The 19,036-nt window shown below is 47.7% G+C and overlaps 1 protein-coding gene across 1 annotated transcript in view; it reads right to left on the bottom strand.

The window, feature by feature from the left end:
- Window positions 1-11,674: 11,674 nt before the first annotated feature.
- LOC146058419 (arylsulfatase H-like) overlaps window positions 11,675-19,036 on the bottom strand; it is a 31,152-nt gene continuing 23,790 nt past the window's right edge. The window contains exons 8-9 of the mRNA XM_083170701.1: window positions 13,889-14,010; window positions 11,675-12,024 (exon numbers count right to left, since the gene is read on the bottom strand). Coding sequence (XP_083026827.1) covers window positions 11,675-12,024; window positions 13,889-14,010 — 472 coding nt within the window. The remainder of the gene's footprint in view (window positions 12,025-13,888; window positions 14,011-19,036) is intronic.

Below are 19,036 nucleotides of genomic sequence, written 5' to 3' on the forward strand. Positions count from 1 at the left end.
CAGTGCCATAGGGGCAAACAACATATCTAATAAACCTTCATGTCCGACTGACATTGTGCAGGTTCTTCCGGACAGAGTAACTTCGGAACACTCAATCGCTGGTCCACAGTTCAAGGTGGAGGTCCAGAAGAGGCGGATAACCTTGAAGAGGGGATGTGTGACCAATTCCGGTTCAGGGACTTCCTAGGGGTATTGGTCGGGGCAGATGCATTGGAAGACTGACTTTCGGGGATGATATCGTGGGATGATATTGTTGGTTGAGGAAGGCATGGATAGTCCCATGGATGTCAAGAGGTGCTGGGCCTCCTCCAGGGACCTGGCGGGGAGGAATTTGTTTTGATGCCATATTAGGATGCGGAAGGGGAATCCCCATCTGTACCGGATATTTTTCCCTCTTAGGAGTGTGGTAATTGGTTTCAATTCTTTGCGTTTGAGCAGGGTGGCGGGTGCGATATCTTGATAGAGTTGGAGGGAGTGGCCCTGGAACGACACATTTGGCAGCTTACTGGATTCCCTAAGGATGTCCTCTTTGTGATTTTATTGTGTGTTTTTTATATATTTTCATATGATATATTATAATAAATTGTAATACCCAATTGGTGAAATACAATTTTTATTAGCGCTCCACCACCCCTTTCTTTTTCCAGGATGTCCTCTTTGGCCTGAAAGTAGTGACAGTGTAATATGACGTCCCTTGGTTGGGAGGAGTCCTGTGAGCGAGGTCGAAGTGCTCTGTGGGCCCTGTCTAGGAGTAGGTGATCCTCTGGGGTAGAGGGAGATAGGTGTGTAAAGAGTTTCTTGAGGTAGTCGTCCAATGTTGAGGAGTCTATTTCTTCGGGGATGCCTCTAATCCGGAGATTATTACGACGTGCTCTGTTCTCCTTTTTTTCCTGGCGCTCTTGTAAGATTTGCATTTCTTGTTTTAGGTTATGAAGGTCTGTGGAGAGGTCTGATTGGGCTGAGACGACATCGTCCATTTTGGCCTCCAAGTGCTCTGTCCTGTCTCCGAGGTCGTTGAGATCAGTCTTGAGAGTGTTAACTGCTTCTCGTACTTCGGCTTGGTCTGCCTGGACAGAGCATCTTGTCTCCTGAACCTCACGGAGTAGAGAACGAAGGTCGCCTCTAGTGAGAGGGGAATTGTTGGATTCATCTGAGTCCGACTGCTCATGATTTGATGAAGTAGAGCTTTTCTGTGTTTTGTCCGCTGAGAATGCGAATCTTCTTATACTCTGAGCGGAATCTGAGTTCCCCTGTTTGCGTTGGTCTTTAGGCATGGTAGATGCCGAGATGGGGGTGTTATGAGCTGTCAGAATAAATCGGTTGTAAGACTGTCGGGGTTGTGGTAGGACAAAGGGTTAATTATTGCGTTTTGCTGGAAAATATTAACAAGGCTCCGGGCCTAAGGACATCATCAGGAAATCACATATTGAGGGGTCAACTGCTCAGGAGCATGCATACTGCCCCTGTAGGTAATTACGATGAAGGGTTTATGGAGGGGATAGTAGAATGCATAGGCGTGCGCAGCCCATTTTCTTAGGGGATGCACCATTGGAGGGGCGTGGCCATCACTACCTGCTGGGCGTGTCCATCAGCGCCTATTATTACACATAATGCAACACACTAATGCCCAAATATAATGCCACGCACAATAATGCCCATCACAAATGTCATACACCGTAATGCCCATTATACATAATGTCAGGGCTTAAAGAAATATTAGTAAAACAGGGACAATAGGGACTGTGCGCGTCGAAGGCGCGCGCCAAAAATTTACACCGTAATGCATATTACACATCACATAGCCACCACATTCCATAATGCCCATTACACGTTACGCCTCACACCGTGATGCCCATTACACGTTACGCCTCACACCGTGATGCCCATTACACGTTACGCCTCACACCGTGATGCCCATTACACGTTACGCCTCACACCGTGATGCCCATTACACGTTACGCCTCACACCGTGATGCCCATTACACGTTACGCCTCACACCGTGATGCCAATTACAGGTTACTCCTCACACCGTGATGCCCATTACACGTTACGCCTCACACCGTAATGCCCATTACAGGTTACGCCTCACACGTGATGCCCATTACACGTTACGCCTCACACCGTGATGCCCATTACAGGTTACCCCTCACACCGTGATGCCTATTACACGTTACGCCTCACACCGTGATGCCCATTACACGTTACGCCTCACACCGTGATGCCCATTACAGGTTACCCCTCACACCGTGATGCCTATTACACGTTACGCCTCACACCGTGATGCCCATTACACGTTACGCCTCACACCGTGATGCCCATTACAGGTTGCCCCTCACACCGTGATGCCCATTACAGGTTACGCCTCACATCGTGATGCACACACACACACATACATACAAAGACCCCCCAACACATATGCACAGCCCCCCTTTGCGCACCCATATATACACACACAGCCTGCACACATACAGATGTAGTATACACATACACAGCCCCCACACACATAGTATACATATATATATATAGCCCCCCCTACAGTATGCACACAAAATATATACTATATATACATACATATACATACACACAGCCCCTCAATACACACACACAGTATACATAGGCACAGATATACACAGCCCATACATATATATACACACATAGTATACATACAGGCACAGCATGCACACACACACAATGTACTGTAGTATACACAGTGCCCCCTCCCACACACATAGTATACATATACACAGCCCCCCTATATATATACACACAGTATACTTACAAAAAGCTGATAAACACACACCTTTATGACATAAAAGCAGCCAGCATTATTACACCAATAAAAACACAACATTTTATACCATCCCCCCTCTCCCTCTAAAACAAAGTCATAGCCTGCTCATATAACATAACCCCCCCCCCCCTATTCTAGCTCACCTGCAGCACATTTCATATACCAGGAAGTCCAGGCTCAGCCTCACTCTTCACCCGGCCAGCACTATTCAGTAAGGCCTGAGAGGAGCTGTCTGTGCACTTCAGCTCCCCCTACAGGCAGCCGGCTCCAGGAAAAAAAAATGCTTTTCTGTGCTGTCGGACCTTACTGCAATCGTGCGTGCGGGGGTGCTTGTCATTAGGAGGTGCCTGTGCACCCCCGGCACCCCCTGTGCACACACCTATGGTAGAATGTAGTAAGTTGATGGTAGCCGTATCCACTAAGCTTGTGGGGAGCCGTCAGGCCGAGCATCCAAAACCAGTATGACTGTGCAGGGGATAAACAGGTGCTGGATAACAGAGCAGGTAGGGGAAAAAAAACTTACTGTGTTATCCTGCTAGCCCCAGCAGCTAGGCTGGTGAGGTGGTGCAGGGGGAGAGATAGGAGGGGGGTCCCCATGGCTGCAGGTTCCCCACACAAGCAGTACAGATGTAGCCTTGCCTGTGGATCCAGAGGGCCACGGTGCCGTATTGATGGTCTCGGGGAAAGCTGCACTTCCACCTCGGCCCCAGGCACCCACAACGAGGGATGGGGGGACAGGAGCCACAGGGGAACCAGGGCAATCTCTCTGTCACCCGATGCCCCAAAGGTATAGAGGAGGCTAGGGGTAGTTGTAGTCAGTGGGGGGCAGCAAGAATGGTGTGCTTACTGTGGGAAGGTAGGCTCACTGTGTTACCTAGTCAGGGGACACCAAGATGGCCGCCGATCACAGGGATTCGTCCATCCCCACTCCACAGCTCCACAGCATGCAGGGGAGGCAGTTCTCTTGTGGCACAGGGCCAGCGGGAGGTCTCCCAGGCAGGTACAGCGCTGCAGACAGGAGCTCAGGAGGCAGGGACGCTCCTCCGTCCACGGCTGGGGCCTCCAAGATGGCCACCGGCTGTATGGAGATGGGCACCAAGCAGCGTCAGGCTCCAGGTGCCTGAGATGAGGCGAGCGGGACCCTGCAGGAGAGGTGCAGGTGAGCGCTGGGTCTCCGGGAGGCAGGCAGCTCCCCACGCTACACAGGACAGCCAATCACAGTTTTTTAAATACCCAATCAAATTCCACACACTTGTTGGAAGGCAGAACATGGAAATCAGTGTGAAAAGGGCAGACACGGGAAATTCCCAGGTCTGAGGTGCAGTATGAAGGGGGTCTGTTGAGCTGAGAAGCTCTGTGTCCTGCCAAAAATCCGGCAAGAAAAACCCGGGATTTTTCAGGGGCAGCAATGAGAAAGCAGCATGAGTCAGACTTTTAGTGGCACAAATCCTGCATACTGTAGGGAAGGGGGGTGCCAGATTTGTTTTGGCAGGGGGAGCTGCATTTCTAGTTACACCACTGAGTGAAGTAATTAGCTCCACCTGTGGATCTTTTAAAAGGTGTTAGTGAGTAACGAGTGCACCTTTGCAACAGCCAGGTTGTCTGGAAAATGTGAACTGTTGGTAGCTCTTGAGGACTGGAGTTGGCTACCAATGTCCTAAGTCCACTACCCAGCTCGGCACACTCCTTTGGAACCAAACCCGGTATTCCCCTGAGACACATACCTCCCAACATGACCCATGCCAGGAGGGACACTATGCTCTGCTCCTGGACATTTCTCTTCATGTCTGATTGCCATCAGCTGTTTTTGAACAGATTAACTCAGTGTTTTTCAACCAGTGTGCCGCGGCCAGTTCTCAGGTGTGACGTGGGACAGCGTGTCACGGTGACTCACCAGGGAGGACAATGGGGAGGCAGGCGGATCGTCCTCCTTGGCACTGTGTGTGTGCACGCGCATTGCTGACTTATGGAGCTGACGCCGGGACGTGCCTGTGCGCATTAGGTCATCCTATGCGTTGCAGGCACCAGGCGCGTCCTGGCGCATGCGCAGAAGGCCGCCACTGACGGGAGTCACAAGACCGGAGCCATTTCACAAGTGCGCACTGTATGTTTTTTGAATACCTGTCCTAGAGGTAGGGGCATTTGTGTGTGGCATTTTTAAGGGGAGCAGGTGCCAGTATATGAATTACTGTATTTTTTGAATACTCACACTTTTGTTGTCCTCTCTTCTACCCTTTTCTTCACACTCCCTCTCATTCCCAGATTATAGTAGCAACTCCTTGCAATGTCCCACGGCAACAAGGGGTCGCATACATTCTAACAGGGGACAGCAGAAGAGTGTAATTATTCTTAACGATACTTATGTATTATCTGGGCTCCCATGTTAAATACACCCCATTTTTTCATACCCCTACTATCCAAATACGCATGGAGTTGATTTTATATAGTGTGGCGAGCGCAGCGAGCCACCGTGCCCGAAGCGTGGCGAGCGCAGCGCGCCCCGCGAGGGGAGGCGGTCTCATAAGAAAAACGGGAGCCCAGATATTACATAAGTACCTTCTTAACTATTCTGCTCACCTTCTCTCTCATCCCCGAATTGCTGTGTGAGCCCTTGCAATGTTCTGACACAACAGGGAATCACACTGGCTCTAACAGGGACAGCAGAAGGGTGTCTTATGCCCCTTTCCCACTGCAGCCTTAAAACGGTATATTGCCGATTTTTGAGGGCAAAATACCGTTTAAGGCTGCAGTGGGAAAGCGCCAGAGTTGAAATACCGTTTAAAGTTAAACGGTATTTCAACCCGTTTTAAAAGCAGTGTTTTAAACGGTAATCTACCATTTAAGAGGCAATGGGAATGCATCTTAAACGGTATTCTTTGGTTTTATAAGCACGTCTGGCGATGAAGGCTCATATTTGAGCCATCATCGCCAGGTGTGTATGGCAGCCGGGCTGTGTGCCCCCCCCGCCGTCCACACCCCCCGTCGCCCCCACTGGTGCATATACTCACCCCGCCGCCGTGCCCACGCTGCCGCTCATCGGATCTGCTGCGTCTCCCCGGCCAGGCCACACAGCCCGGCAGAACGCCCCGCACCTGGCTGCCTGCTCTGCTAGTGGACTCGGAGCATGTAAACTTCACTGGCCACCAATGCGTTTTTTAAGCAAGTAATATATAGATTGCTGGCATATGCCAGCAATCTATATATTACTGATACCACTGGGCACCAATGTATATATATAAGCCATTAATATATACATTGCTGGCACATGCCAGCAATGTATATAATCACTGGCACCAATGTGTTTTTTTAAGCCAGTAATATATAGATTGCTGGCACATGCCAGCAATCTATATATTACTGATACCACTGGGCACCAATGTAATATATTTAAGCCAGTACATATATACATTGCTGGCACAGACCAGCAATGTATATATTATTGGCACCACTGCCCACCAATGTTTATATTTTGATATGCCCACTGCCACCAATGTAGTGAATATATACTGTATATACTGGCTAGCACCAACTATATAAATATATATATATATATATATAGGCAGTTTGCATTTAAATATACATTGGTGGCAGTGGGCATATAAATATAATAAGCAATCAGGGCCGGCACTTGGGAGCAGGTCAGTGTGGTGGAGCAAGGTGACTGGCACCCGCACCCCGTCCCCCCTAAAGCCAGTTGAGCCACACTGCACCACAGCTGACTTGCTCCGGCGCCCGCACCCCCCCACCCGTGGACCGTTCACCGTGCCACGCTGTCGGAGCGGCGTGGCTGCACACACATCACCCCGCCCCCCCCCCCCCTCTGTGGAACTACTCGCTGGCGGCCGCATACTCCCCAACCCCGTGTCGCTGCCAGTAATGTAAATATGGAACCAATGGAATTCAAACCCAGCCCATTATGTAAATAGCCTTTTATAATGAAAGATTTTCAGCAAAGTCTTTCACCTCCTGAAAATCTCTTGCTCTTTGGGGAAAATAGCTCAGTGTGTACGCACTACTTTGGTGAAAGATATATGTATCAGAGATTTTGGCACATTAAAGCCCATTAAAGTCACAGGCACTCATTTGTGCTGTAAAAACGTTTTGAAGAGCTAAAACGTTTTACCTGCAATGGGAATGGGACTTAAATGGCATTTAAAACTGTAATCTGCTGCAGTGGGAATGCTAAATACCGTTTAAGATTACCTGTAACTTAAAACGGGTCTGCAGTGGGAAAGCAGCATAATTTAAGTAAGTTTATCTATCCCTGGTAAATGGTTACATTTTAGTCTGATTGCGATGTCCTAACTGATACAAACATGACAAAGTAACAAATGAGTCTATTAATGGATGTGCCTGTATCTGACAAGCAGCTCTATGTCTGAGAATGAGGTTTTGATTTAGTGCTAGAAATGAATTGATTCAAAAAACAGAACTGTTACTTAAATAAACCAGCATCTCACCAAACAGCATTTCAGGGTCCTAGTGCAATCTAGCCAATAGGGAACCCATACGATTATATCTATATTTAATACTATTTTAATATTAACATCATTTGACATTTGAAGGGAACTATCGAAACTACCTGCATATGTGGTTGCCTGTCTCCGGTTTATGACTGCTTTATTTGTTTGTATGTCCATTTCTATATACTTGTTGTATACCAGAACTTAAATCATACTGTACACCTTTATTGGGGATGCTGATATGTATAGCGTTATTATGTTTAATGTTTACTTGTATGTAAAAAAAACACCACAGGACAAATGTCGGTACTTATGTAGTTTCACGGCGGCAGTTACGTAGTTAGCGTAGCTTCCCTGTCAGAATCAGCACAGTGTTCCCACGGCCAGCGTAGTCAGCATCCCTGTCAGTATCAGCATCGTGTTCCCGCCCGTTTGTGGCCAGCCAAAGCTTACATAGTTAGAGTAATCAGTCAGCGCTTATTACATTGTGTGGGAACCATTGACCATTTTAACCTGCCTGACATGACAGGTGTGAAATTGGCATTTACTAATATTCTATGTTTTAAGAAAATCACACAGAACAGCTCTAGCGGCCAGATGTATCAAGCTTCAAAAGTGATAAAATAGAGAGTGATAAACAGCCAGCCAATCAGCTCCTAACTGTCATGTCACAGGTTGGGTTTGAAAAATGACAGGTAGGAGCTGATTGACTGGCTGATTATCACTCTCCATTTTATCACTTTTGAAGCTTGATACATCTGGCCCTTAGACCCAAAGTCATATCTGCACATTCATCATCTGACACAAAGAACACCAAGATTTGCAAATTCGCCACTGGCGCCCTGTGCTCTTCACAGATGAAAGCGGGTTTACACTGAGCATGTGACAGGTGTGACAGTCTGGAGACGCCAAGGAGAACTTTCTGCTGCCTGCAACATCCTCCAGCATGACCGGTTTGGCAGTGGTTCAGTAATGGTGTGGCGAGCCCTCCATGTGCTCGCCAGAGGTAGCCTAACTGCTATTAGGTACCGAGATGAGATCCTCAGACCCCTTGTGAGACCATGGGCCTTATTCTAGTTCACTCTTTCTGACAAAATCCTTCTTAGATGGACAAAACCATGTGCACTGCAGGTGGGGCAGATGTTACTTGTGCAGAGAATTAGATTTGGATGGGGTTTTACTTCAAAGTGAGATCTATACTGCATTGTACAAATAAAGCATTTTCCCTGCACAGAAACAAAATAACTCACCCAAATCTAATTCTCTCTGCACATTTTACATCTGCCCCCCCCCCCCCCCCCCTGCAGTGCACATGGTTTTGTCCATCTAAGAAGGATTTTGTCAGAAAGAGTGAACTAGAATAAGGCCCCATGTGCTGGTGCGGTTTGCCCTGGGTTCCTCCTAATGCAAGACCATGCTAGACCTCATGTGGCTGGCGTGTGTCAGCAGTTCCTGCAAGATGAAGGCATTGATGCTATGAATTGGCCTGTCCGTTCCCCAGACTTGAATCGAATTGAGCACATCTGGGACATCATGTCTCGCTCCATCCACCAATGCCACATTGCACCACAGACTATCCAGGAGTTGGCGGATGCTTTAGTCCAGGTCTGGGAGGAGATCCCTCAGGAGACCATCCACCACCTCATCAGGAGCATGGCCAGGCGTTGTAGGGAGGTCATATAGGCATTTAGAAGCCACAAACACTGCTGAGCCTCATTTTGACTTGTTTAAAGCACATTACATTAAAGTTGGATCAGCCTGTAGTGTGTTTTTCCACTTTAATTTTGAGTGTGACTACAAATCCAGACCTCCATGGGTTAATAAATTTGATTTCCATTGATAATTTTGTGGGGTTTTGTTGTCAGCACATTCAACTATGTAAAGAACAAAGTATTTAAAAAGAATATTTCATTCATTCAGATCTAGGATGTTTTATGTTAGTGTTCCCTTTTTTGAGCTGTGTATTTATTTATTTATTAACAGTTTCTTACTGTACAGTTTATTTAGCACATACATGTCCTGGCGCGCTTTACAGAGTATAGTTGAACATTCACATCAGTCCCTGCCCCAGTGGAGCTTACAATCTATATTCCCTACCACATATACATGCACACATAGACATTCTAGGGTTCATTTTGTTGGGAGCCAATTAACCTACCAGTATATTTTTGGATTGTGGGAGGAAACCGGAGTACCCGGAGGAAACCCACGCAAGTACGGGGAGAATATACAAACTCCGCACAGTTTATATTACTGTGTATATAATATAAGGTTGTGTGTGTGTGTAAGGAGGGGCACCAATATATATCATGACTCCAGGCAACAAGAAAAAATTCCGCCACTGATATGTGCTCTGCAAAATACCTTTTGGAGGTCTGGACACTTATTTAACCTGCACCTTGGACCATGTATTCAGATATCCTATACATCTTAACAATAGAAGTTAAAACAGTTACTCATTTTCTAGAATATTTAAAAAAAATGCAGTCATTAAAATTCAGTTTAAAATTATTCTGTGTGATGTCTGCCCAAAGTACAAAACTGCAACTACAGATGTGTCCACACTCACCTATATTCCGAGCTGCTGTGAACACTACTGTGAACAGTGTTGTACACTAATAGGAATGCATGCCGGTTCTAGTCACGCAGTCTGCGGGTAATCTCTGTGTGACGCAGCACGCAAAAACCCACAAGCTGCAGAATGACACTGATCTGTATATGATATATCAGTATAGGACACATCAATTGCGAGATTATAGGCATGTTGTTATGGGGTCAAATGTATCTTAATCTACACTAAACGGTTTAAATGTCGTTGAAAATGTTTGACAATAATACAATCAAAAAGTCTGTAGCATTCACACAGTGGCGTAAGTTACCCCATGCAGCCCGGAGGCAAGATAAAAGTTAGTGCCCCCCCGAGAGAGAGAGAGAGAGAGAGAGAGAATGAATGAATGAATGAATGAAGGAGAAATAGAGAAAGAAGTGTCAGAGAAAGAAAGAATGTTAGGGAGAGAGAGGATGTCACAGACTCACCGTCTGCCGCTGCAGCGCCTCCCACTCAGTTTCCTGCTCTTAGTTTGCGCGTGGACTCCCAGCTCTTCATCACTGTCCCACAGTGACATTGTTGGCAGGCTGGCTGGCTTGCTCGCTCAGCCTCAGGCAGGCCGACTTCCGCCCCAGCTAAGTGACAGGGTGGAGTGGTGACGTTGCCGCGGCCGCATACACGCAATGGTACAGGGGAGGGGGCGGGGCCGCCAGCACACACGCACCACTATCTACCACTGCACACAAGGTTACGGGGAGGGGGCCGCACGTCCGCACCACTGCGCACAAGGCTACGGAGGAGGGGGTGCTGCATATGCATAATATAGCCGCATGTCGCTGAATAAGATAAGTGCGACAGGCGGCAGTTATGCAACACAGCGCGGGCCCCCCCTCCCCGTAGCCTTGTGCGCAGTGCCCCCCAATGTAATCAGGGCAGAACATCGGAGGCAGTGGAGCCACTGCCCCCTTTAAGCCTTGCGCCCGGCGGCAGATGACTCTATTGCCTCCGGGTGTTCCGCCACTGCATTCACACACGCACAACTGTGTTAACATGTTTGTGTTGTGTTTAATTTAGTGCACAAATGAGCAAAATAATGTTATCAGTAACACAGTTATACCTTCCAAATATACAATATATTTATCTACTGAAATAACACATGACAGGCATTAGCTGAAAATTAATAGTTAGCAATGTGGTGGACAACAAGACTTTCAGGCACTCCAATCTCAATCTTTGGTGTAACACACTACACATTTTACAATTTGTGATTAGGACACAAGCGGGATGCCACCATACGTTTGCATCACAATCCCGCTACAATTAGCTGTTGTACAGTATGCAGCAAAACTGTAGCAAGACACATCTGTACAATGTAGTTTCAATAAGGAGAGAATACAAAGGACTCGCACACTCCCTCCCTCATCCTGCATGTTCTGACAAGGGAAGTCTTCATTAATGAATGCCATACTGCGGCTGCAGTATGGCCCCGCCCCCCTTTACTACTTTCCCCACCGGCATCAGCAAGTGTATATGCCAGTGGTTCCCAAACTGTGTGCCTAGGCACCCTGGGGTGCCTCGGGACACTTGCAGGGGTGCCTTGGGTTGGTGGACCAGGATCAATTCATATTATTTATGGTAAATGTACCAGGCAAAACCAGTGCTGGTGGCTGCCAATCATAATATATGTGGAGAAACAAAAGCAAATCCTGTCCTATCCTGAAAGACCAGATTGTTTAATATAGCAACATTAAGAAAATAATATCCAAATGTATTATACAAGTAGAATACAATAGTTTATTTAACAGTGCTTATTAAAAAAAACCACATGCTACATTATTTGACATTGTTACCTTGTGTTTATTTGTAAGTGATTAATTGGTCTCATCTTTATTGCACCAACAAAGTGGAAAGATTCCACAGCACGGCTGTAGCCTAGGATCCCACATATTGTTTCTGCCATACAATTGTTGAGTTACAGGATACAGCGTTGAGTTATGGTGTGAGACGGCCTGCTCTATGGTCTGCAGCACTTCATTATATAGCGCCAAGTCACTGGGAAGAGGATTGTTTTCGGAGGGATCATTGGTGAGATTGAAAAGTAATGGTGGCACATGGTAGATGACTTTATCTCCAGAACATGGACACAGCTTTGAACCATAACATGCTCCTTCTCCTGGTCTGAACTTTGGAGAGAAGTAATGGACCTTCCAGATGGTATCACCTAATAAAAAGTAAAACAAAGCACACAGACGGGGGATTTATGTCTACACAAAGAAAACTGATCGGGTGCAAATATTGACCAAATAATTATAAATTAGTTAGAAATTAAAATTAATAATCAATTTATATGGATTGGATGAAAACTAATGGTGGCTTACCTCTATGCATATACCTCAGAGAGCGCCACACAATTGGATGGATAATTAATATAAAATGTATTATTGATTAATTAGCTTGTATAAGCAATGTCAATTACTTAAAAATAATAAACATACATTAAAATACATTTTAATGTAAACATGCAAATTCATACATGCCCAGAAATTTTGGTTATAACCTGGAGTTGGAGCAGTTTCCATTTCCATCTGCACTTTTTGCACAGCTGGGGCTCTCAGCACCGAATTAACATCATAGGATTTCTGTCCAAGACTCCAGGTTATAACCAAACTTTCTATACCATGGGGCATGTATGAATTTGCATGTTTAAATTTTAATTTATTTTAGTGTATGTGTATTATTTTTATGTAATTTACATTGCTTATACATGCTCATTAATAAATAATACATTTTATATTAATTATCCATCTAATTGTGTGGCGCTCTCTGAGGTATATGCATAGAGGTAAGATTTATGCCTACTGTTAATGATCAAAGAGTCAAAAAATTAAATATATACAATTAGGGTGGCCAATCCCGGGATCGTCGGGATCCCAGGATTTGGCCCCCCAAACACCGGGATTTCGGGATTAGACTGCGCATGCACGCAGTCTAATGCCGGGCAGTGTCTGAGCATCACTCAGACGCTGCCCGACTTCTCCCGGTACCTGGCAGAGCAGCACTGCGCAGCGTGACCTCTCAGCGTGACGAGATCAGAGGTCACTGCGCAGGCAGAGGTCACGCCCGGCAGTATGATGCCACGCCGCCCGCCCACCCAGCCAGCGCGCCAGCCCACCCACCGAGCCCACCCAGCCAGTGTGCAAGCAGCATGGACGACCCATCCCCCCACCCAGCAACCGGGCTCCTGGCTCCCGGCATTATGAAGCTGACGGTGAGAAGTGGATCGGATCTTTCCCAAAGCAGTGATATCCAATTTAAAGCAGAACCAGTTAGCAGAGAGACTGTATACGCTATCTTGGTCCTAGCTGTAGGAAAATTCTGTGGCTGGAGCTCGAATTGAACATCGCACTGATTGAGAAAGCCTCTACATGACTTGGGGTTGCCATCATATTTATTGGGAGCAGGAAGCTGAAGATGAGAGACGAATGTTGGGGCATGAGTAAGAGACTTATTGGGTACCACTTGAGGAGGTTACCAGAGAGACTGCCGGAGGGTATCCAGACGAGTGGCCACTTCCTGTAATCCATTGGCCCCCCAAACACCAGGATTTTGGGATTAGACTGCGCATGCACGCAGTCTAATGCCGGGCAGCGTCTGAGCATCACTCAGACGCTGCCCGACTTCTCCCGGTACCTGGCAGAGCAGCACTGCGCAGCGTGACCTCTCAGCGTGACGAGATCAGAGGTCACTTTGCGCAGGCAGAGGTCACGCCCGGCAGTATGATGCCACGCCGCCCGCCCACCCACCCAACCCTGCTGCACCTGCAAATGTAAGTAAATGCGGAGCAGCCAGGGCGTCTTTTTGTTAGGAAAGCCAATCCCGGGATCCCGGGAATCCCGGGATTGAGCATTTTTCAATCCTGAATCCCGGGATTGCAAAAATGCCCCGGGATTCCCTATATACAATGTTACATTTAAAAAGGACAGTTATGCATTGAAAATCAAGTACCTAAGGTGTCAAAACAGAGAGTACTGTTTTTGCCTGTCAAACTGTGTCTTACAAGAGTAAGTGTCCGCTTCTATACTTACTAGAGGTTTGTTGCCATCGCACTGCATGTAAGTACTCATCACAATAATGATACATGAACTTGTGCTCAGAGTCCGGTACAAGCCCTCGCACGAGAGGCATAAGGTCCTTGCCGTCAACTATTCTAAGGCGAAAACAATCAGTCATAATACTAGCAACCAGCAATCACTAGCAACCACCATGTCAAAGTGGATATCAAACCCTTTATAGTACTGCACACCGATCATTTAAACAGGAATACACACAAAAAACATTGGGCCTTATTTAGTTGATTGCAAAAGCAAAATAATTTTCTAATGAGCAAAACCATGCTGCACTGCAGGTGGGGCAGATGTAACGTGCAGTGAGGGTTAGATTTGGACCGGGTGTGTTCAAGCTGAAATCTAAATTGCAGTGTAAACATATAGCAGCCAATATTTACCCTGCACAGAGACAAAATAATTCACCCAAATTTAACTCTGCATATGTTACATCTGCCTCACGTACAATGCAGCACGGTTTTGCCCATAAGAAAGATTTTTCTTTGCAATCCATGCTGAATTAGGCCCATAGCATCAATGTTTTTGCAGAATAAGGTAGTTTGATCTATTAAGTATAATAAAGTATAAAGTATATTATTGTGGTTTCCCTTATAGTATCACTTTGGGGAATGGAACTCTATTTCATAATCAGAAGATCTGATTGGCACAGAGTATTTATCGATTGTTTGGGATTTTTTTTATTATTATTGCTTACTATTCAATACATATGTCTTGTGCAGTGCTGTATTCAACAGACCTTATTCCCTATACTTTATATCTTGTGCAGTGCTGTATTCAACAGACCTTATTCCCTATACTTTATACATTGTGCATTGCTGTATTCAACAGACCTTATTCCCTATACTTTATATCTTGTGCAGTGCTGTATTCAACAGACCTTATTCCCTATATCCATATTAAAGTTGTATGGTTTTGGCATTATTGAAGTTCTTATGACTTAAGCTGGGTACACCCTATATGATAAGCTCTACGAGTGGTATCGTTAATGATATCGCTAGAGCTCCCGGGGAAACGATATAATACATACAAACTGAACGATATCACTAACGATATCTTTCATTGCTTTCACCCAGCAATGGGGCGGCAACCGATTGTTGTGGAGGGGAAGTGCTTCACAAAAACTACAACTCAAACTACTGAATCAGGCCCATAATCCTGACATAGACATAATGTCCCATAATATCATTAACTATACAGTTATTGGGCATATAATTTATAATATCTTTTAGTGTTTACGCACCTTTGGTCATTATTGATAGTTTCAATTTCTGCTGCTGTTTTTCATTTTTCAGTATATCGAGTGTGCACATTCTTGAATATATTTAGCCAGATCTGTCACTCATCCCATGTGTAGCTAACGTTCCCACCCAGCAGCATACACAAACCCACCCCCCCCTAGGGAAAAGACCAGTGTTTTCTGTGTACAGTATAACTTTTTCATGTGTATAACGTTCCACCCCCTTGACATCACCTCCCCCCAGCCAGGGCTAGAGTACATGCCCACAATCCACCATTACTCCACAGCCACCATCCACCATTACTCCTGCACCCCCCCTCTGCCAGCACCCCCCAAACCCCCGCGACTCCGCTCCCGTGATTCGCGGGACCCCCGCAAACCCCCCTCCCGCGATTCGCGGGACCCCTGCGACCCCCCTCCTGCGATTCGCGGGACCCCCCCTCCTGCGATTCCCGGGACACCCACGACCCCCCTGCGACCCCCCCTCCTGCGATTTGCGACCCCCCCTCCCACAATTTGCACCCCCCCTCTCGCAATTGTAGCCCACCCCCCGCAATTTGCGGACCCCCGCCCCCACCCGCGAATCACGGAACCCCCCGAAGCACCCCCCTCCCGCGATTCGGGGGACCCCCGTGACCCCCCGCGATTTGCGGGACCCCCGTGAACCCCCCCTCCTCCCGCGATTCCCGGGACACCCGCGTCCCCCCCTCCCGCGATTCGCGGGACCCCCGCCACCCCCCCTCCCGCGATTTGTGGACCACCGCCCCCTCCCACGATTCACAGCACCCCCCCTCCTGCGATTTGCGACCCCCCCTCCCACAATTCGCACCCCCCCGCCCCCACCCGCAATTCACAGAACCCCCCCATAGCATCCCCCTCCAGCGATTCATGCCCCCTCCCGCGATTCACAGACCCCTGCGCCACCCCCCCTGCGGCCCCCCTCCCTTGATTCACGGCACCCACCCCGCGCCCCTCCCGTGATTCACGGACCTCCACAACCCCCCCTCCCGTAATTCACTGACCCCGACAACCCCTCTCCCGCAATTTGCGGACCCCCCTTCCCACGATTCAAGCCACCCGTCGCCCCATCCCACGATTTGCGGGCCCCCTCCCGCTTATCGCGGATCCCCGCACACCCCCCCTCCCGCAATTTGCAGACCACCCTGACCCATTTCCGGCAATTCCACCCCCAGTGGACCCTCGTGACCCTGCTCCCGCATTTCACGTACCCCGTGACAATGGGGGATCCTGTACCATCACAAGCAGGTGCCACCCCTAGGTGGGAAATCCGGCCCTGGCTGCCGCGCTGCAGGTTCCCCCACTGCCAGAAGTGAATCCACGGTCCTCTGCACCAGCGCCACAACTTTTATCAATGTCTTGCCCACATACCACTATTATACAGCCTCCTGCTCTCATGCATGCTCACTCCCTCCCAGTGGGAGGAGACGCTTACCCACTGTTGGGAGCTGCATACTGTCCCCCACCCTCCTCCAGTTCTAGGGATGCCCATCGACCATCAATGATTTCAAATAATTGATGGTTTATGGCCGATGTTGAATACTTTTGCCATCGATGTGGGAGGACCAGATGGTTTCCCTACATCAATGGCAAAGGAGAACCGATCAAGTTTCACATTTTTTTAAGGTGCCGGGACACGGAGCATAGCTCCGCCCCCCACACCCGGAAGTCCTGCCACCAAGTTCTGATTGACCCACAGCCTATTCAGTCAGATATAATGGATGACCATCGATAGCTACAACAATCGATGGTTATCCAAGTAATATGTTACTTCTATCGTTGGCAGGGTGAAAAATCACCATCAATGCCAACCATCGATGGCGTCTGCACCAATGCCTATCCCTACTCAGCAACAGCCAAAAACCATTACTACCCCTCATGCCCACATACCTCTATCACTGCCCTGCCTCCTGTTCTCCTGCCCCGTAACTTCCGCCAGTGGGGACCCGCTCACCCTGTGTTGCCCACATTCCTCTGTCATGATTTACCACCCAGCCTCCTGCTCTCATGCACTCTAACTCCCACCCAGTAGGAGGAGACACTGACTCAGGGGCACCATCCTGTACTCCTGTCCTGCCACCCTGGACCCTCACCCACTGGCAGAAGCTGCAGTGTCCCCCACCCTCCTCTTTAGTCCCCCGCATGCCCACACACCCCTATCACTACCAGCTTCCTGCTTTCCTGAACTGTAACTTCCACCACTGGGGAGTCGCTGACGCTGTGTTGCCCACATACCCCTATCATGCCTTATAGCCCTGCCTCCTGCTCTCATACACCCTAACTCCCACCCAGTAGGAAGAGACACTGACTCAGGGCCACCGTCCTGTACTCCTGTGCTGCCACGCTGGACTCTCACCCACTGGCAGAAGCTGCACAGTGTCCCCCACCCTCCTCTTTAGTCCCCCTTATGCCCACACACCCATATCACTACCCAGCCTCCTGTATTTCTGTGTCGTGAACTCCGCCAGTGGGGAGCCGCTGACTCAAAAACACCCTACTATACTATTACACACACACACATCGCAACACGCAAGCACACCCCCCCCACACCCACAAATGTCATTGTACCCTCCACACTATCAATGTACATCTTACTCTGTAACCACTTTTTAATTAAACAAAAAAATACACACCCCCTTCCAAATCATATGCTCTCTATTTAACACATGTCACCTATAACTCAAGTTTCATAAAATTCTAACCATATTTCACACAATACAAACGTTCACAAATTAAGGGGGCGCAGCACTCTACGCCTGTGTGAAGAGCGCCCGTAAGGCACGATGAATCACCTAGTTCTTGAATAAGTCTATATTTTTACATTATTTGCTGCTGATATTGTGTTATTTGAAGCTAAAAACTAGTCACTCTTTCCTACAGTCTTGGTTAATAATACCCCTTTCAGACCGCAAATGCCAGGTTGCACATGGGATTGGGACATGGGTCCATCCTGGGAGCGACCCGGCATTTACAGTCTGAAAGCTCCTGCAGCGACCCGGCTTATTGGTGGGTAGCTGACGTCACATGGGGGCAGATCGGCGGCACTTCATCGGTTGTGGGAGAGAAGGCAGCACTTGGAGCTGATGCTGCCTCCTTCCTAAAGTGTGAACAGGACCTGGGTTGCTCTACCTAGGTTTCCCGTTCAAACTGCACCTAGACCTGGGTCAGAGCCGTGTTCAACCCTGGTTGTGACCAGGGTTGAAATGCCGGGTTACTCAACCTGGGAAATGGTGGTGTGGTCATTTCAGACCGCAGATCAACCCAGGTTAACACGGCAATAACCCAAGTTTATTTGGTGGTCTGAAAGGGGTGTAAATGTAACAGGGTGGTTTTAGAAGCAAACCTGGCATGTTCCATATTCACTGAGAATTAGGGTTGCGCGAGAAGAGGTTTCCATCACTTCCCAGAAGTCCAGTGAAAAAAAGGTGAGGTAATCATTTGTTATGTTATCACCACTACTACACAGTGCTCACAGGTATGAAAGGGGTGTTACATAGGCAATTATTTATTTTTCACAATTTGCTTCTGAAATCTATGAGACTTAAGAAACGCCAGTGTTATAACTTGCCAGAAGTGTAGTTATGCACTGTAAAGCCAGAAAATGACTCATGCACTCCAACCCCAGCATCTGTATTCCATCTCAAGTGATACAGTGAATGAAGGTGGATACTTCTTAGCTCATTTCTGTGTCTCATTTTAACAGATGCAATCTCACAGGAACAAAAGAATACTGTGCAAAATATTTGATTCACAAGATTTTCTTTTAGAAAACATATGCTGTGTAATGTCAGCTCAGGGGTCTGCTGTGTTCCCGGCTGTGACCGTGGTGGACCAGTGGAGGGCGCTGTGTAGCG

Source organism: Crinia signifera, chromosome 2, assembly GCF_055691185.1.
Source record: "Crinia signifera chromosome 2, ASM5569118v1, whole genome shotgun sequence".
NCBI lineage: Eukaryota > Metazoa > Chordata > Amphibia > Anura > Myobatrachidae > Crinia > Crinia signifera.